This window comes from Rutilus rutilus (genome assembly GCF_951802725.1).
Source record: "Rutilus rutilus genome assembly, chromosome: 4".
Lineage (NCBI taxonomy): Eukaryota > Metazoa > Chordata > Actinopteri > Cypriniformes > Leuciscidae > Rutilus > Rutilus rutilus.
This window is the reverse complement of record NC_140212.1, coordinates 8,592,814-8,614,144: the sequence shown is the minus strand read 5'-3', so window position 1 is coordinate 8,614,144 and position 21,331 is coordinate 8,592,814. Positions and strand designations below refer to the sequence as shown.

The 21,331-nt window shown below is 37.4% G+C and overlaps 1 protein-coding gene and 1 long non-coding RNA gene across 2 annotated transcripts; both read left to right on the top strand.

The window, feature by feature from the left end:
- Nucleotides 1-872: 872 nt before the first annotated feature.
- Nucleotides 873-18,117, top strand: LOC311289125 (scavenger receptor cysteine-rich type 1 protein M130-like; the record flags this gene model as incomplete). Its single annotated transcript, XM_084406881.1, has 12 exons — nucleotides 873-1,149; nucleotides 1,974-2,024; nucleotides 2,969-3,283; nucleotides 3,723-4,049; nucleotides 4,169-4,371; nucleotides 14,789-14,918; nucleotides 15,143-15,466; nucleotides 15,543-15,860; nucleotides 16,502-16,804; nucleotides 17,010-17,100; nucleotides 17,315-17,613; nucleotides 17,918-18,117. The coding sequence occupies exons 1-12, from the start codon at nucleotides 1,062-1,064 to the stop codon at nucleotides 18,115-18,117; spliced, it is 2,649 nt and encodes an 882-aa protein (XP_084263007.1). The 5' UTR covers nucleotides 873-1,061.
- Nucleotides 18,118-19,808: 1,691 nt separating this feature from the next.
- On the top strand, nucleotides 19,809-20,676 carry LOC311288805. Its single transcript, XR_014627004.1, has 2 exons — nucleotides 19,809-20,136; nucleotides 20,260-20,676. It is a non-coding gene; the product is annotated as an uncharacterized lncRNA (long non-coding RNA).
- Nucleotides 20,677-21,331: the final 655 nt, after the last annotated feature.

The following is a 21,331-nucleotide window of genomic DNA, read 5'->3' as shown; positions in this document are numbered from 1 at the left end:
TAAATCTACTTCTGAAAAACCTTCTTCTGAAAACTCCCCAGAAATAGAATATATAAAAGACTGGTTGAATGGATTGACTGTAACTGATGAAGAACAAGCAGAAAAAAAAGAAATGTTAAAGTCACAGGCAAAGTTGAGATTTTTATGGACGATCTCATAGTTAAACAGCTCCAGAGGGACCACGCAAAAAGAGCTCGCAAGACAGAGAATAAGGAGAGAAAGGTGCTGGCTAAGGTCCTCCACAAAGGCTCAACCCCACTGAGACGAACAGATTCATCGTGCTCAGCAGTTAATAAAGATTATCAAACAAGTTGAACGATTAAATAAGAAGATAATAAACATTGCAAACAGTTTTATGGTTGAAAATGAAATAAAATGTTCAAATGAGGATGTGTTGAATTTGCAGAGCAAGCTCAAGTTAGCCTACTTAAAGCCTAATTTGAGCTTGGCCGGCAACCTTAAGGGTCATTTTTAGAAGTGTATTGTATGTGTGTAGCTATAAGTAGGCTATACAACATGTTTAGGGGAGTTAAAACCCAATGTAGTTTTGTAGAAGAACTTTTGACGTCTCTCGCTTCAAACATAGAAAATGTGTGAGGTCGGAGAAGGGTCAAAAGGGTTGCGATAGAGGAACTTACTATGAGCCTTTTCCTACGTGCTGCATAAAATAAGTGTGAACAACAATAATAGAGAATTTGTATGTGTGCTTGTGCAAAGCTTGCAAAAGCTTAGCAATGCTAAGTAGAGGGACAGGATAAGTCCCAAGTATTACCTTATAAGGGAATTGTCTGTACTATAATGACAGCCCATAATTAAAAGGCGGCCCAAAAAGATAGAGTTAGTATAAAAGACCTGGAAGAGGGTTTTTCGGGGCCACACTTCGGGTGAAGACTTTTACGTGTTTTGCCTTTGAAATTTTTGTCTATGTATTATTCTGAATCTTTTTTTAAATAAAACGAAATCATGTTGTGGTGATTCGTGAAACTTTTTAAATAAGTCTCAGAGTAATTCTTCCCTATAAATATTTCATGATTTTGGTCATGGAATATTAATATTGGCAAATGCCCAGTGCATTCGAATTCATGATTGAACTGGTTAGAGGCACCGCCGAGGACCCTGAACCGACATCCTACATCCTTGTTCCCAAAGGTAAGAACAATATTTAATTGCAACAAATTATGGAGATGTATGAGAATGATTTACAGCGGTATAGAAATACAACAATGTACTTATTTGCTGGGAAATAAGTTTTACTTAGTTTGTTTTTGTTCACTGTAGCCTATCATATTTCCTCTGTACTTATCTTTGTTTTAAGTTAATTATTAAATAGTAAAGTTGTTCACATAAAAATAATATTCAAGATGCTGCTGGCACCATTTTACATTTTACATGCATTTTTAATTACCTCATTAATTTATGAAAAATAGAAAAAGTAGTGTCATATTGCAGAAACAGTGAACTGCAAATAATTTTTTTTGGAAATCATTTTAAGTAAGAGCATAAAATACCTATAAAATGTGTATGGAAAAGACTTGCTCCTTGTGTACAGGCTGTGCTGGTAGAGTGGAGGTTCTTCATAGAGGTCAGTGGGGAACAGTGTGTGATGATTTCTGGGATTTGTCTGATGCTGGAGTGGTGTGTAGAGAGCTGGATTGTGGGTGATGCTCACTTTCGACAATGATCATGACCAATATGGAGGGATGAATTGTACTAGATCCGAGTCATGTTGAAAAGGAATAAAAACACAAATTAAAAATATATATGATTGTGCCATTCTCATATCTTACAAACCACATCCTTTTTCACTGCAGTGAATCAGTAATCGTTACTGTCCTAAAGCAGCAGAGGTTCATTGAGCCTCATAACCTCCAGTCTCTCAAGCGTCTTTTTGGTATCAGCGTATCTGATCTTCGACTGCTGTGTTTGAGTTGTTTTTCATCTTGTGATCTCCTCTTTCTTTTTTTCTCTCTCAGGCAGTTTCTGTGAGAAGAGTCTCGTCTGGGAGAGGCAGCAGTCACTTTCGGGTAAAATGTTTATTACTGCCACCACACGTTTCAGTAGCCTACCTCTTTCCAGTAGCCTATTCCCTCTCCAGCAATTTGTTTGACTACTGGGAGAGAGTGCTAAAGCTCCTCAGGTCGTATTTTTGGTGGCATATTTGCAGAAATTATCATTCTTTCTAAATGTTATGTAAATGTCCTTGCTGTAACTACCAAACAAACAGAAACAGATGTGACTGAATAAGAAAGTGCTCTTTCTTTTGTGAAATTGTAGGAATGGGTTAATAAGGAGTAGGCCTATGTACCTCCAAATACACTCAGACATACACACACACGGACACACAAGAAGAAAAATGGAAGGAAACAACAAAACAAGATAAGAGTGACACAAGAGGACTTATCTGCATCCATGAAGGATTGCATGTTGCAAACTAAGCATAAAAATCACAAGACTGTGTTTTCCCGGTTTCTCTGGAAAAACCCAAGGTGGCCGAAACAGGAACAATGCATGTGGTAGGGTATATAGGAAGTCGTTAGACCTAGATTTTAGGGGGGCTGAAGCAACCCTAAAATGTTCCTAATATAGCAATAACAATTCGATTTATCAATAACCGTATCCTCATTCATATTTAGACGCAACAAATAATATATATCCAGCTACAAAAAATAGCCGAAAAGTCGGAAGTTGGACAGAATTACAAAGAGTCGTTGTTATGCTATCAAAATGATGCACCGCACCGTCTCGTCGCATTGGTGTGATATACATACCACTAGAAACTGAATAGAGGCCTGTGTAATATCCAGAAATAGAACTTATGACACTTGATCATTTATCTAATACTAATTCAATTTTAATAATGAATTTTTACAGGCAACCAATTTAATTTGTCAATGAGTTTCTCATAATTTGAATATATCCTCAACTTTGCAATGTTCTACTGCTAGCTAAATCTCTCTTTCACGTACAGATTTTGAGACTGTGAGGTTAGTTGGTGGTAACAGTCGCTGTGCTGGTAGAGTGGAGGTTCATCATGATGGTCAGTGGGGAACAGTGTGTCATTGGAGCTGGGATATGACTGATGCTGCAGTGGTGTGTAGACAGCTGGGATGTGGAGAGGCTCTAGAGGCTGTGCGTAATGCTTACTTTGGACAAGGATCAGGACCAATCTGGATGACTAATGTGGGCTGTAGTGGATCAGAGTCAACACTGAAGAACTGTAGATCAAGAGGATGGGGTGTTCATAGCTGTGGTCATCATGAAGATGCTGGAGTCAGATGCTCAGGTGAGCGGCTCCATATTACTCTGTTAATGCATCACTAATCATGGTTCAACATGCACCAATACTCAACTTTCTATATCATTTGTTAACAACATGTATTCATTACTTCAAGAGCTCACTGTGTCTGCCTTAAATTAATACATTGTTTAAATGAATACATTATTAGCTAACTGTGTGATTTGTATATGTACATTTCTGAAATACATAACTTGGACACAGTCGCTTACCTCTGATAACAGATCACTCTAAATTGTAATGTGGACTCATACATTTTCTGTAAAGCTGCTTTGAAACGATATGTTATGAAAAGCGTTAATTAAAGGACAGTGACTTGCTGTTGCTTTATGTCTGTATAAAAATGACAGTGCCAGATGTCTCTTCAGGACATAACACATCCAATTAAAGTGTTCTTCTGTGCTGTGCACTCTCTCAATATAATCAGAAACCATAAACTATGGACGGTTTACAAGACTTGTTGATGGACCTCACCTGTGCTCTGGGAGACTAGAGGTCCTTCATGGGAACACCTGGCACACAGTGTGTGACGATGCCTTTGACCAGCAGGATGCAGAGGTTGTGTGTAGAGAGCTGGACTGTGGGGCTCCTGTACAGGTGCTGGGAGAAGATGCTTTTGGCAAAGGAGACGCTCAGATGTGGACACAAGAGATTCAGTGCAGAGGAAATGAATCACACATTCGACGCTGTCAATCATCAACCTCACATAATATAAACTGCACCCATAAACACAATGTGGGACTGATATGTTCTGGTAAAATATCAATGTTCAGCCTCTCTACTGTATACTGTATATTAAATACTAAATCTAATTATTTGATCAGTTTCTTCTTGGTTTGATCAATTTCAGTAAGATCTCTGTTCTTTGTCCAGGTTACACTGAACTCAGACTGGTCAACGGTCCTGACGTCTGTTCTGGAAGAGTTGAGCGTCAGTACTTCAGTAAATGGGGCACAGTGTGTGATGCATGCTGGGATATGAGAGCTTCCAGTGTCCTCTGTAGACAGCTGAATTGTGGGATTGCTGTGTCTGTTGTGGGATCAGACTGGTTTGGCAACCTGGTCTCACAGGATTCCGTGAAATGTCCACGGGCCCTTAACTCAAAATCCGTGTAGCCATCACGGAATCGCCCCAAATTCCGTGATGCTGCCACGGATATTACTCCAATGCAAGTCAATGACACTGACCTTCCGTGGTCCACACACGGATACCCGTTTCAATGACGGAGTACAGATCTCACTCAACGGACGTGCTTTCATTTGAAGTATTTGTTTCTTTTCCAACATCAAATGCCATAATGACGTTAACCTGACTGTTATTGTAGCTATTGCATTGTCCTGTCATCATAAAATTTCGGTTTGTTTCAGTTAGCCTAATCAAAGTCCCGTGATGGCACCACGGACCTCAACAACCTGACCTCACTCATGGACGTTATAATGTTGCTGGCGTGTTTAGGAACTTATAAGCTTTAGGTCGACTGTGTTGCAATGGCATGTAATTAACTTGACATTGTGTCTCGTCCTGTCATCATAAAATCCAGTTTGATGGCGTTTTACACCTATTGCTCGCTTGGCTATAGTCAGATCTAAAATCTGTGACAGGAGCACGGAGTGAGTCTGTGGTGAGACCACGGATAACTCCAACGCGCAAGTCAATGACACTCATCTTCCGTGGTCCACACACGGATACCCGTTTCAATGACAGAGAACAGATCTCACTCAATGGACGTGCTTTCTCATTTGGAAACACAACATTTTAAGTATTTATTTCTTTTCCAACACCAAATACCATAAAGACGTTAACCTCTCTGTTATTGTAGCTATTGCATTGTCCTGCCATCATAAAAATTCAGTCTGATTTTGTTAGCCTAACTGAAGTCCCGTGATGGCACCACGGACCTCAACAACCTGATCTCACTCACTGGATGTTGTAATGTTGCTCACTTGTTTAGACACTTGAAAGCTTTATGTCGACTGTGTTGCAATTTTGTCTTGTCCTGTCATCATAAAATCCAGTTTGATGGCGTTTTACACCTATTGCTTGCTTGGCTATAGTCAGATCTAAAATCTGTGATAGGAGCACGGATTGAGTCTGTGGTGAGACCACGGATAACTCCAACGTTCGTGATATGGTCACGTAATTTAATCTATTGATTCGTGCCACGGACACGTTTATTTCGTTATTTTTCGTCTTTCGTGATCACAGCTCGATTCTTTCTGCCTGTCGGCTGCAGCAGAGAAGCTGTTTAATCAACATTTATTCACGAGATCTTATCTTATCGTGGTTTATGTTTTTTAAATTTTTTTTAATGTTATTATTTCGGTCTTATTGCCAGGGAAGCTGGATTGCTTTGCTGTTTATTGATATTTTTAAAATGATATTTTATCAGTAGGAAATCGCGCTGAAGAAGTCTCGTTCCGAACACATCGCGATATTTGGCATCAGTTCACGTGTGTCAGCTGTTGGTAAGTAGCCTAGTAAATAAATACCTAAATACGCTGTCCTAATAATGTGTGATATAATGTCTTTTCTGTTTGTCGATATTAATCTGCCATATCAGATTAAAAATAGTACAATTAGTTCCAAAGTTGTATTTGTAGTAGAAGCACAGTAAAAACAACACTTACCATGCTTTTACCACAGTAACATTAGTTTTACTGTGATAAGTGTAGTAAAAAGACAGTAATCACAAAACTTACCATGCTTTTACCACACTATTGGTAGTTTTAATGTGATACTTATTGTAAATGCACAGTAACCACAACACTTACCATGCTTTTACCACAGTAACCCTAGTTTTACTGTGATAGGGTGTGGTAAAAGGACAGTAACCACAAAACTTACCATGCTTTAAACCTCAGTAACCTTAGTTTTACTGTGATTGGTGTAGTAAAGGACAGTAATCACAAAATTTACCATGCTTTTACCTCTGTATTGATAGTTTTAAAGTGATATTTGTTGTAAATGCATATTAACCACAACACTTGCCATGCTTTTAATGCTTTATAATGTAACATCCAATATTTGTAAGGTAAATCAGTACTTTTTCCTTTAAATAATCCTATATATTATACATAATTATATTTTCTTTTCTCTTTTTACCGCTGAAAAGACCAAAAGGGCCTTTCGGACTCAGTCGGCCCATTATTGTTTGAGGAGAAGTAAACGGAGGAGACGGAAAGCTGCAAAGGCAAATATTCACAATGGTATGTATGTGTTGGTTTTAACCCTAAATCAAACATTTTATCAAGCATTTGTTGTTTCTTAAAACTTTTCTCACAAAACCCATAGCCCAATCAGTACAAACATAGTCTGAAAGTTTTAATAATTTACGAGATTTAACAAGTTGTCAAATTTGTATGATACTCGATTGTACGAGTATACAAATATGTATATTTGTATACTCGTACAATCCTGCAGCTTTTACTCCTAGTGCTGTCATTGGCTACTGCCTCAATTCCTGTACATATTTATCGCGATATTTGTAAATCAGTTGCGCCACTTCTTGGAAAGTTGTCGGATGTCCCACACACTGTCAGAAAGTTTATATTAATTGCAAATTGGTCCCTGTCTGTTCATGTTCCAGTGATACATGATGTCTCTCCACACCTCATAACCTACCTCTGTTTGCAAGAGTGGAAAAGCTTATGTGACTTGTCACATGACATCAGATACTCGATTATTTTGTCATAATCAGATCAGTTACACTGCTGATAACTGTCCCGTTTGCATGTAAATCATTTTCATATGATTATTGCTTGCTATTAAAGACATACTTTTATTCATAGAAATGCCCACATATCAGTGAACTTATAACATAAAAATGCTTTTAACATTTAATTATGCAACACTCTTTACAGAAAACATATCCTACAGTTATAAACTGACTATTTGCAAGTAATGTATTAAAATGTCCTTCTTTTCTGTTTTGCAGGATTACTTAGTCCTTTTTTTTTAAAGCTCTACCAATATCAAACTCAACAGCTCTTTTAAGAGCCAACCATTACCAGAGCTACTAGTGACTCGCAGCGAATCTTGCCGTGATCAGCCCTTCCCAGGTGAAGTTTCTAGAATATTGCAATCAGTATTTACTCATCAAATGTTCTCTCCTGAATCATATGGTAAATTAACTTATTTAATACTGTCTTAATTTATGTTTCAGGAACAATAGTAATTGCACATAGAGTAAGTCGAGGCTTTCTTGTTTTACAGCAGAGAAGGAAGACCAGTCCTTAAATCAACGCAAGCTAATCGAATAAGTCCTTTGTTTCGGGTGAGGAAGAACATCTGGTGCCCAAAGAAGACAGAAAGGTGCGTGAGTCCATTGGTATGTCTTGAATTGAAACAATGCTGTAAAATGTAGTACATAATTTGATGTTGACAATTTTACATTGTACAGGTTTTCACTTGGTTTTTGATCATGTGAAGCTCTTGAAACAAATGACAGAAGAGTATGTTGTCTGGAAAGAAATCAAGCATCACTGGCAAAGGCTCAAAAGAGACAATGCCTTTCTTAAAAATCTTTTAAAATAGGTTGCTGTTGATATGGGTAAAACTGTTTTTGTTCAGTACTTAGCTTATATTATGTGCTCCAATATTATATTTTATATATATATATAATACTTCAATGTGTATATTATATAATGTACTGACTGCTGCTTTGTAAATTTATGTAAGGAACAGGCAACTCTGGCCCTTTGCATTCTACTTTTTGAGGTTAATTAAGAGTTAACCTCCAACCCTAATCGAGCACATCTGAAAATTTTAACCAAAGTCTTCAGGTTTATTTCTAGACAATAGGCAGGAGGGTTTGTGGTCGGAGCTAAATCTGCAGGACAGTGGACGCTGAGGGCCAGAGTAAACCATCACTGCTTTAAATCATGCAGAACATAAGCTGACCTGACTATCCATTAAACAACTTCATTTGAATGGTTTCTGTTTTCTGTTTTACTTTCAGACCAGGACTGGAGAACGCCTGACAATGGGATGTTGAGACTTCTTCCTCTGGTTGAGAAAAAGCTACACCACATCAGTGATCACATCTTCTGTTCTTCAACTGAACAAACTGTTTAGACGAAGAAGAAGAACACGAACACGATAGAGACATGTACAGGGAAGAACAAGAAACCAGTTTAGCTGTGATAATGAATCATTATTTTCCAACTCAATATCAAATCTGTTTTCTGTAGGTGACTAAATATGATTCTCTGGCACTAATTTTATGGCTTCAGCAGCTGTGAATGGACTATTATGATGTTAATGTATTTTTGAAGACACATTTTTATTTATCTTGAATCTCATTTGTCTTTATGCTACTTTATTAACTTTATGCTTTGTCCTCCAATAAAGTGTTGTTTAATAAAGTATGGTGACTATTGTGTATTGAAAGTGGTGTTTGGTACAGTAAATAGACATTTCTATTTGAGAAATTTTAATTTCTTATTTCTTTAGTTTAATTAATTAAAAAATAACTAGGCCTACATATAATTAATAACTTATAAATTACTACATATAATTCTTTTACTTGGGACATATTTTTTTTTAGATCTGGTTAATGATATCTGGGACAACAATGCAACAAAAGTTGCACATACTTGCATGTATGCCAGTTTGCAGTGAAATAAAAGGAAGCTATGTGAATAACAAGAGGCTGCAGTGGGCTATCTTGCTATAAATACTTAACGCTTAATTGAAGATGATCCATGTTGATCATTCTAGTACATCTACAACTGCTTTTCGAATGAAAGCATATATCACTGATGTCAGGCATATAAGCAGCAATCAGAGGGGGTGAAAAGGAAATGTTGGCACTGTTTTTTTGTTGTTTTACTGAATGGTGCATTATCCTTGTGTAATAGTAATAGTGTGTGTAGATCTGTGTAGATTGTACGGCCCAGCAATGGCCCCCAGAAGAGCAAACAAATGCACATTTCAAATGGCTGTAACTCAAAGTCCGGTTAGTGTATCAAAGAGAAAATCGGCAGGACGACTGCTTATGCTATGTATAATAAATAATGTTGGCCACAGTTTTCAGATATATATGGAAAGCTGGCATAAAGGTTATTTTTAAAGTGCTCACAGTAAAATATCTAATTTTAGCCTGTCCCTCATACAGTATATGTCATAAAGGTTTGCACAATGAAGATATCCAGTTGTCCATTAAATATATTATTTATTTAACATTTATTGTTTTATTACTAAACGTTTTATACTACATTACCCACATATCTCTGTCATTCTATCAATGGAACAGGAAACACTGTCCTGTAGTTCATTGAAATGTGCAGACATGCTTAGGGTTAGGGTTAGGATCTCGGTAAAGGAGTAATTTCTCACATTATAGAGACACTTTATAGTTAGCTTAATGTATAACTAATATAATAATAACACCAAACCATACTTTGTAACATGAAGCGCCAGTTTATATGGGTTAAACGATTGTCCAATCACAGCGAGTTCTGCGATAAAGTCACAGCCAATAAAAACCCAGCTGAACAAATGCGTCACACTTACATGCCCATTTATGGCAAATGATGACAGCTCTCTTCTGGTTCTGGCTGCAGGGATAGATAAATATTTAATATTTAGGCTGTTAAACATGTATTATTTCTAATTAAATTATAAAGCTCATATTTAAAAACAAAAGACTCCTTTGTGTGGTTACCATCCAAAAACGAGTTCACATGATCAATGACACAAATTTGCTCATTTGATTAGACTGATGCATAAAAACATTTGAAAGAGAAACTTTTTTCTAAGCAATGTCCTACAACAGGGTAGTTTTGCAGTATTTTAATTAAAGATAATTGCATGTAGGCCTACTAAAGTGCTTCTAACGTGCTTCTAACATTTACAGTGTATGTATAGTCAAAGATATATCAATTATATTCAAATAAATGTAACAAAAGCACAATGAATGGACACAATTTTGAAAGCTTATTCCAATATTTAATGTCAAACTGTTTAAAGACAAATGTAGCGCCAAAACTACTGCACAACAGTATAAAGATCAGTTAATTAAAAATATCCAGATACAGGGGCAATCTATTATAGTGACACATACATTAACGTTAAAAAAATTTGCTATGATGAAGTTATATATTTACAAACCAAAAGATGAGATTCAACTTTGTTATGTGAAAATACATTTGTTTCGTCGCTTTAAAGAACAAATAGGCAAAAACATAAGCACAACATTTTGCATTCTCAACTTTCATTCTATATCCTTGTGATTATTGGTCACTTTTATTGTAACTATGCAATGAATATGTCCTTTAGCAAAACACCTGATGAGCACTGACAATTTTTTGATAAAGGTATTAGGCAGAAATCAAGTACAGTTTATGAAGCTGAAAGAGAAAACAAAATACTTTAAGAATATGGAAAAAGATAAATCACTATTTTCAATATTGGTTCTACATATATCAGAGAGATCCTGAGGAGGAGTGGGACTCCACATGAAGACTTTCAGAAACTGTGACAGAGCAAAGGGTGCACCTCGCTGGACACATCCTACGCATGCCCAAACAACAACACCCAAACACAGTGATGAAGTGGACACCACCAGGAGGATGCAGGAGACAGGGAAGACCAAAGAAGACACGGAGACAGATGTTTCACGAAGACCTGAAGAATGTCAGTGTCCCATGGGAAGATGTGAAGAACCTGGCCACGGATTGAATACGTTGGAGGACACTTGTTGCCCAATGTGCCCAGCACAGCACTTGATGATGACGTTGTGAGTTTATCCATAAGCGTGGGATATGTTTTCTGTAAAGAGTGTTGCATAATTAAATGTTAAAAGCATTTTTATGTTATAAGTTCACTGATATGTGGGCATTTCTATGAATAAAAGTATGTCTTTAATAGCAAGCAATAATCATATGAAAATGATTTACATGCAAACGGGACAGTTATCAGCAGTGTAACTGATCTGATTATGACAAAATAATCGAGTATCTGATGTCATGTGACAAGTCACATAAGCTTTTCCACCCTTGCAAACAGAGGTAGGTTATGAGGTGTGGAGAGACATCATGTATCACTGGAACATGAACAGACAGGGACCAATTTGCAATTAATATAAACTTTCTGACAGTGTGTGTGACATCCGACAACTTTCCAAGAAGGGGCGCAACTGATTTACAAATATCGCGATAAATATGTACAGGAATTGAGGCAGTAGCCAATGACAGCACTAGGAGTAAAAGCTGCAGGATTGTGTACGAGTATACAAATATGTACGAGTATCATACGAATTTGACAACTTGTTAAATCTTGTGAATTATTAAGACTTTCAGACTATGTTTGTACTGATTGGGCTATGGGTTTTTTTAAGAAACAACAAATGCTTGATAAAACGTTTGATTTAGGGTTAAAACCAACACATACATACCATTGTGAATATTTGCCTTTGCAGCTGTCCGTCTCCCCCGTTTACTTCTCCTCAAACAATAATGGGCTGACTGAGTCCGAAAGGCCCCTTTGGTCTTTTCAGCTGAAAAAAGAGAAAATAAAATATCATTATGTATAATATATAGGATTATTTAAAGGAAAAAGTACTGATTTACCTTACAAATATTGGATGTTACATTATAAAGCATTAAAAGCATGGCAAGTGTTGTGGTTAATATGCATTTACAACAAATATCACTTTAAAACTATCAATACAGAGGTAAAAGCATGGTAAATTTTGTGATTACTGTCCTTTACTACACCAATCACAGTAAAACTAAGGTTACTGAGGTTTAAAGCATGGTAAGTTTTGTGGTTACTGTCCTTTTACCACACCCTATCACAGTAAACCTAGGGTTACTGTGGTAAAAGCATGGTAAGTGTTGTGGTTACTGTGCATTTACAATAAGTATCACATTAAAACTACCAATAGTGTGGTAAAAGCATGGTAAGTTTTGTGATTACTGTCTTTTTACTACACTTATCACAGCAAAACTAATGTTACTGTGGTAAAAGCATGGTAAGTGTTGTTTTTACTGTGCTTCTACTACAAATACAACTTTGGAACTAATTGTACTATTTTTAATCTGATATGAATATCTAGGCCTATAGCACGTCACGTGACAGGCAGTGTTTAATCACCCTATTTTGAATTAGAAAGCAATGAAGCAAAGTCTCCTTGGAAATGGCAGATATAATGGCAGATTAATATCGACAAACAGAAAAGACATTATATCACACATTATTAGGACAGCGTATTTAGGTATGTATTTACTAGGCTACTTACCAACAGCACACGTGACTGATGCCAAATATCGCGATGTGTTCAGAACGAGACTTCTTCAGCGCGATTTCCTACTGATAAAATATCATTTTTAAAAATATCAATAAACAGCAAAGCAATCCAGCTTCCCTGGCAATAAGACCGAAATAATAACATTAAAAAAATACATAAACCACGATAAGATAAGATCTCGTGAATAAATGTAAACAGCTTCTCTGCTGCAGCCGACAGGCAGAAAGAATCGAGCTGTGATCACGAAAGACGAAAAATAACGAAATAAACGTGTCCGTGGCACGAATCAATAGATTAAATTACGTGACCATATCACGAACGTTGGAGTTATCCGTGGTCTCACCACAGACTCAATCCGTGCTCCTATCACAGATTTTAGCAATTCATAGATGCCACCTACGTCACTAAAAATAGAACGTCGCCATATTTGCGACCGACTCGCCCGGTATGGCCGCCCAAACTGCCCATTTGAATTAGAGAGAGAGACAGAGATACCTGGAGAAAATTTCTATTTAGGCTCCTCCGATCCTTATTTGTTACCGCCAGTTTTCTTTAGTCCATTATTATCTGCCCCAGGCTTGCCCCAATTGGCCTTTCATGATATAGAAATACTTAAAGTCATAGAGCTTCATGGCGCGCGTTCATGAGAGTCGAGGCGATGTCATGAATGAATCTATGAATCTGCAGCTGTTCGGCTGGCATGAATGAATCTATCTAATCCGTCCATCAGCACAGCCAGAGACATCAGCCGAATATCATAAAAGACTGCCATATCTGTCCGAAAGAACAGATGTTCAATTACAGAGAGAAGGTTTAATACACACAAATATCGAAAGAATCTTTTGAGTCGAATCTTTTTGAATGATTCGGCTGCGATTAAAAGCTATCAAGAGGTAAGCTCACCAGTGATTATAATATAACGACTTAAATTGCAGTTTGTTCGTCACATAAAGCTATCATATGAATAAATAACGCTATTAATATAACGGACGAGTCGTATCACTTTTATGATACTTTAGTGATGTTTTTTTGTCTTTTATTATTATAATTTTTTGTGTGACAGCCCCCAGTAGGCTAATGTTACTCATTCACTTTCATTACATCGACAAGAAGAGTCTCCATTAGGCTACATATTCAAAAATGTCCCTTTGTCTTCCACGGAAAGTAAACAAGGATTTGCGCATGAAGGCGAGTAAATGACGGCAGAATTATCATTTTTGGAAGAACTAGCTGCTAGTCCTTTAATATGCATTTCAAGGCTGAGATTATGCATCGTCTGCAGAGCTAACGTTAACGTTACTTACACAAAATAACATCTAAAGCGCATGTGACGAAGACAATTTATGAACTTCATAATACCTACCTAAATCTACATATTTTTAACTAACAGACAGACAGACAGACAGATATATTCAAAACAACCCCAAATCTTACTAATTACCATGATAAAATGCATTTAAACAGATCCAACAATAAAATGAAGACAAAACATTCTCTGTCGATATCTGTCTGTATAATGTTGGCCACTGAGAGTATAATGGAAATATAATTAACCACAAACCAACATGATCGAGACTTCAAGTCTTTTAAATAAATTATTATTTTGGTATAGAATAAAATACCAGTTCAGGGTTCCTCTTTCGGCTGTTGTTGCAGCCAACTGCACAACATATTGCAGGCATTACTAAGATCGGTCGCAAAGATGGCGGCGCAAAGCTACAGTGACGTCACGTGAACCGAATGAATAGGTGTAAAACGCCATCAAACTGGATTTTATGATGACAGGACAAGACAAAATTGCAACACAGTCGACATAAAGCTTTCAAGTGTCTAAACAAGTGAGCAACATTACAACATCCAGTGAGTGAGGTCAGGTTGTTGAGGTCCGTGGTGCCATCACGGGACTTCAGTTAGGCTAACAAAATCAGACTGAATTTTTATGATGGCAGGACAATGCAATAGCTACAATAACAGTCAGGTTAACGTCATTATGGCATTTGATGTTGGAAAAGAAACAAATACTTCAAATGAAAGCACGTCCGTTGAGTGAGATCTGTACTCCGTCATTGAAACGGGTATCCGTGTGTGGACCACGGAAGGTCAGTGTCATTGACTTGCATTGGAGTAATATCCGTGGCAGCATCACGGAATTTGGGGCGATTCCGTGATGGCTACACGGATTTTGAGTTAAGGGCCCGTGGACATTTCACGGAATCCTGTGAGACCAGGTTGGGTTTGGAGAGGGAAGTGGTGAAATCTGGGCTGATGTGTTTGATTGTGACGGGAATGAAACAAAACTCTCAGAATGTTCCGTCTCTTCATGGAGTCGAGCTGAATGTTCTCATAGACGAGATGTTGGAGTCGTCTGCTCTGGTGAGTCCATATAACTGGAAGAATTATTGATTTCATGCTGTTGAAAAATGTTATAGTATAAATAAAATATTTCATTTCTTTCCATGTACTGTATTTCACATGTTCATTTCAGACTAAATGATTAATGCCCTTAATTTCTGAATTTATTATTATGTAAAATGTATTATTATTGTAAAGCATATTATCAAACTTGCAATATGTTAATAAAATGCCACATATTTCAGGTTCCTCTCTGGCTGTTCATGACGGTCTGGTGCGGTTGTCTGGAGAGAGACAGTGTGAGGGGGAGCTGGAAGTTTCCATCCATCAGGTCTGGAGGAGAGTTCTGCTGGACTCCTGGAGTCTCACTGAATCCTCTGTGGTCTGCAGACAGCTGGGCTGTGGCTCTGTGCTGAACTTCTCCGGCTCCTCTTCATCCAGTCCTGAACACAGTCATGAGTGTGTGACGGGCTTCCAGTGCTCTGGGAGTGAAGCTCATCTGGGGAACTGCAGCTCTCCACAAACTCTCAACTGCAGCTCCACACAACAGCTGTCAATCACCTGCCTTGGTGAGAAGAACAACATCTGGGCAGATTTTTCAGTTGTTAGTGATCAATAATGTGTTTTTCTCTCTCTGAATATCAGGTCGCGGGTCCATCAGGCTGGTGGGTTCTGGGGGAGACTGTGCAGGGAGGCTGGAGGTTTTTCACAGCGGCTCATGGGGGACAGTGTGTGATGACTCCTGGGATATTAAAGATGCCCATGTGGTGTGCAGACAGCTGCAGTGTGGAGTGGCCCTCAGTAACCAGCAGGTACCAGCCTGGTTTGGTCCTGGTTCTGGTCCCATATGGCTGGATGAGGTGGAGTGTGAGGGGAATGAGACGTCCCTGTGGAACTGCTCTTCTCCAGGCTGGGTGAAACATGACTGTCAACACAAGCAGGATGTAGGAGTCGTGTGCTCAGGTAATCAGTAAAGTATAATGTGATCTATTTTTAAATATATAATTTCAAATGTTTAAAGGAATAATGTGCAGCTGATAATTTTTGCAAAATAAACACCAGGATAATCAGGAGCGAATGGCTCATATTTTACAACAAAGACCATCTTACTGTATCGACGGTCTGATAGACAGCGCTGCCATGGATGCTGCTACTTTTTAAATATTTTTTTTATTGACCAAGCAGAATCAAGTAATACATACAGTACGATATATAATGTATTATACAAATATAATTAAGTATCTTTTTCATATGCTATCAGTGCTAGCAGCATGCCAGACATCCCAAGTCTCCCGGAAGTTCCGGGAGTCTCCCACATGTTGATCGCGGCTCCCTAATGCCCGCAAATTAGTTAAAATCTCCCGGAATTTAGAGCGAGCGAGCAGAGAGAGGGAGCGAGAGACCTTGCGCATTTGTGCTAGTGTGCGTGTGTTCCTCACGAAGCGCATGTAAGGACCCAACCAATCAATTGTCAGTGCGGGCGGGCTTTTATCTATACTCCCGAACCTAATTTATTAGAACCGAACCACTCCACTCACCCAAAAATTTTAGGTTTAGCACAACCTAAATTCTGATATTTTTAATGCACATCCTTTTCCATCTAGAGTTTAAAGAGATCAGGTTAACTGAGGGCTGTGAAGGGAATGTGGAGGTTTTCTACAATGGATCCTGGGGTAATGTGTGCTGGAACCAGATGAACACAGACACAGTGAGTCTGATCTGTCAAGAGCTGAACTGTGGAAGATCTGGTGTTTTGTCTGATTCTACACCAAGACTGGAATCAGCTCGTAACTGGCTGGATAAAGTGAAATGTCGACCACATGATTCAAATCTGTGGCAGTGTCCATCTTCACCCTGGGAACAGAACGACTGCAATAGAGATGAAGTGGCCAAAATCACCTGCTCAAGTGAGATTGTTTAAATAATGTAAGATGGTCTAACTAGTTATGTTTCTTTAAACATAATGTTTGTATATAATGTGGTGAATAAACTGTTTCTGAAACACTAAACTAATATGTTGGACAGAGCCACAATCATTTATGAGGCTTAAATTGTTTTCACATTGATATGTTTTACTGAGAGAAGTTATGATTTTTGTGTCCTAATGTTCAGTTCCCTTAATATTTAATCAGTGGAGGAAAGTCGTGAGTCTGTTGTTCTACATGTTCTACCTCTCCATCTCCTCACCAGAGACAGTGTTCAAGTAAGATTTTTAAATTAAGACTGTTTTCCATTAAAATGTGCATTTAAACAAGAATTTATTTACATTTAAAAATCATAATCAAGTTTATAAATGTAATCCACTAATAATACATTTAAAGCCGTCTTAGTTAAGCTTAAGTGTGTTTTGTTGTAAATGTTGTGTTGAAGCTGGTCAGTGATGTTGCTGTGTGTGATTTAGATCATGTTCCTCTCAGACTGAGTGGAGGTTTGGGCCGGTGCTCTGGGAGGCTGGAGGTGTATCATAACGCTGTGTGGGGTTCAGTCTGTGCTGATCTGTGGGACATCAGCGATGCTCAGGTGGTCTGCAGGCAGCTGGGTTGTGGAGCAGCACTGAGGGCTGATGGGAATTCAGTCTTTGGTGCTGGTGAAGGTGTTGTGTGGCTGAACAGAGTCGAGTGCAGAGGGAATGAGATTCACCTGTGGGACTGTCCTCTCTCCCTGAAGAACCACACTGACTGCTCCCACAAAGAGCACGCTGGACTCACCTGTGCAGGTCAGAGAAAAACATTGAGAATTATTTATATTTTTTTACATTTAGAGCTAATAATATTTTTATATTAAAAGATCATTTTCATTATTTTAAATGTTTGTGTCTGTCTGTTTTTACAAGGACAGATTTATCTGTGTCCACTACCACATCAACATAACTCACTCCTCCACAAACAGCGTCTCTGCTTTTGGTTGTACTGTCTGGGAGTTTTGAGTTTTCAGAGCAAAACACTGAGCAATGTCATTTTAATGTTAATAATATGTGTGTATTTGTTGGATTTTTAGTGTGTTTGTGTCTGTCATGGCAGATTTGTCAGTGTCCACTATTCCTGCCACAACAACATCAGCTTCTCCTCCAGTTTCTCAGACAGTGCGCTCAACATCAGTCACTCCTCCACAAACTCCTCCAGTGTCTCTCTCTGTGCTTGTGGTTGTACTGGGAGTTTTGCTCTTACTGCTCTTAGTGCCACTGCTTATACTGATTCAACTATGTGATGAGGAGAGGTAGTAGAGATCCAGAGTCTGTCATATTGAGTCTTATTCACAGGGTTTTGTGGGGGCCGCAGCAAGTTGGGAAAAAAAGTGAGAAAACAAAAAGTGAAAAAACTTAAAAAATATTTGTTCATATGAGTATTGTTATGAAATAGCATTATAATAATTTGTTGCATAACCTATCTGAAAATTATACTATTAATGCTAATCTTTTAGAGATGAACTGGTTGATCGGCTGGTGACCAGAATTGGCCGATTTTCACGTGATTTTCAGTCTGAAATGCCGATTTTATGCCAGTTAAATGCACTTATTTGCATGATTAACATCGCGCAACATCAGCATCACATGTGCACACGGAATGGAAATGTGCACACATGTAGGAAACCTTGTGAATTACGGCCGTTAGACCGCGCGCGTGAGCAGCGCGAATTATTTTATTTTTTTTCGGCGTGCATGTTCAGTGAGTGCATTCACACCGCGAGCAGGAGCAGCGGGTGAGCAGTAGTGAGGCGGAGGGTTTCGGCGCCGAGTCTACTTTTGCTGCGCTGCTCACGCTTAATTAAAGTGAAAGCACACTTTTGATGGACAAAATAAATGTTTTCACACAAAAGGTAGGCTACCTAAAATGCACATAATTTGCATGTATAGTGTGTTTTAACAAGAACTGGAGTATGCTATGTCAGAAAAGAAAATGAAGACGCAAAAAATATTTATAGAAAATTTACCCATTTAAACTTGTTTTTATTAATAAGTTTGGGTAAAAGTGGTGTTTAAAAAAAATTATATATATATAAATGAAAATGTATAAATATATAAATAATTATATATATTATATATAAAATATAAATTATTTTTATATATGAAAATAAATATTTGTGTGTGCTGTAAAGTGGTTTGAAAAAATGAAATTGGAATGGCAGGTCTGTATCGGCAGGTCAAACTCAATGAAAAATCGGATTCGGCCTAGAAAATTGTATTCGGTGCATCTCTATAATCTTTCTGAATGGCTGGTGATGTTTTTTCACAAAAAAAAAAATATATATATATTGTAAAAAAAAAAAAACATGCACCGAGATCAAAGATTTTTACTAATGTCTTTTATTCATTTTTTTTTTTAGAAATGTTTCCTTTCTATGCATCTTATTAATCTTCTCTTTATGAATTCTAGTCATTGATTGCTATATTAATTTAACTATTATTAGCCTAATTGTTCTATTCCTTGTGTTGCACGATTATTATTTTACATGTTCATTGATTTTCATAAATTTTCGTCAATTGATTGGTTCATCATGTTGACTGGGGTATTTTCCATCAGGATTGATTATGTGATGTAACATGGTATCAAAATAAGTCTCTTTCTAACTCTGCAGACATGAGATAATGCAAAATCTGCAATATTCTCTTAAAGGTCTTAAAGGTGCAAAACCACAATTGCTTATTAAATTAATCCATGTCACTAGACCATAATCAGACCTGCTAGGGTACATTTTGTCTTGTGTCCATCATTAAATGGTTTCAAGAGAAGAACTTCAATAGGTACTTTCCCTAGTCCTTTCCTGTTACGTAGGCACTGCAAATAAAATGTTTCGTTTCAGAAGACTCTGGGCTTCTTCTTCTGCCTCTTCTTTCTTTTCTCTCCTGAGATTTATTTTTTCTCCTTTCATTCTGCAAATATTATACTTATTTTGGGTTCTTCTTTCTCTACACTCTGATCTTATCTTTTAGATACAATTCTTTTGGATATTAATACTTGTATTTACTTTTCTATCTTATATTGAAACTTATTTGCTACATTTTAATAAAATGTGTTATTCCTTAATAATTCAAGAAATAATCTCGTCTGCCTGGATCTCACTGCATCATAATCTAATAGACTAATAGTCTAATAGTCATGAGGATAATCTGAGGGATCTATGGTATTAAAAGTGTATTACAAGTTATAATGTGGTTTTATTTTACATGTGTATCAGAGGGCGATCAGGAGGAGTATGATGATGTGAAGAACAGCAATAAAGATGGGAAAAAAACGGTTAGGTAAGATACTGTCATCTGTTTATATAGCCAGATACATTTAATTTGTATGTTGCTCAACTAAACTAAGCCTAAATGCAATTAAAACAACAGAGAATGTGAATTTGCCTTTGTTTTTAATAACAGGCTATGATGATGATGTGGGGGAGGAGTCAAATAAAGAGGGTGGGGCCATATGACTCAATGACCACACCCACTTCATCTTTTCATGAAATCATGGGAGCTGCTGGGAGGTTCTTATATTGCTATTAAAGATCCAGTGCCTTATGATTTTGGATAAATCTTTCCTATTCATCCTATATTTACCACAAAAAAAGCAAAAATAATTTTAGACATCATTTTAACAGCCTTATCTACCAACATATGATTAAAATAGCATGGGTATAGAGCATAACATGGAATGTTAAGGAATGTTTCTCACTCTTAGATATATCTTTGAGCAAGTGATGTTGTGTATTTATCATTTCTGAATTGGCTTATAATTGTTTAATTGTGTTGTAGGCATGATACATTTTTACCTGACAAATAAATTGTTACATTTGATTGATTCTGTATTCTTCTGAAATCAGTATAGGCTGAGTCTGGTGTTTTCTCAAATACGTGTCCAGGATAGGTCAAACTAAAGGCTCATGAATGAATGGAGGAGTAGGCAGTTGGCACATCATATGAAGACCTTTTAATTTCTGTCTATCAACGACTTATTAACGAGTTAATAATAACTACATAAACTACACTTTTTTTTGTACGAGCGAGAAGTAGGCAACCGACTAAAAAGGTAATTAACCCTAACTAAGACTAACGACTAAGGTCAGACTGGTGTGTTTGTGTCCGTGAAGATCCATGTAACCCGGCCAGCATTCGGGTCCCTAATAAATGAGGAACTGAAGAGTAAGGGGATACTAGAATAATCAAATATCTAAATTAACAACAAAACTAAAATTAGTAATAATCTCAGTCTAAACTTTATAGTGATATGGAACTGGAGTTAGATTAAGTATGGAGCTGAAGTAAAATTGAAACTAAATTCTAATACATTAAGTAAACTTTACAGAAGCGCATGTAAAAGACCTAAATGCATTATACCTTCGCCCACCTTGTTGGATTCCGTCGTTGGGCCAATGGGTGGTCCTAACACAGCAAAAACTATTTGGGACAAAGCAGTCATCAGGAGGACTGACAGGATGGACTGGCCGATACA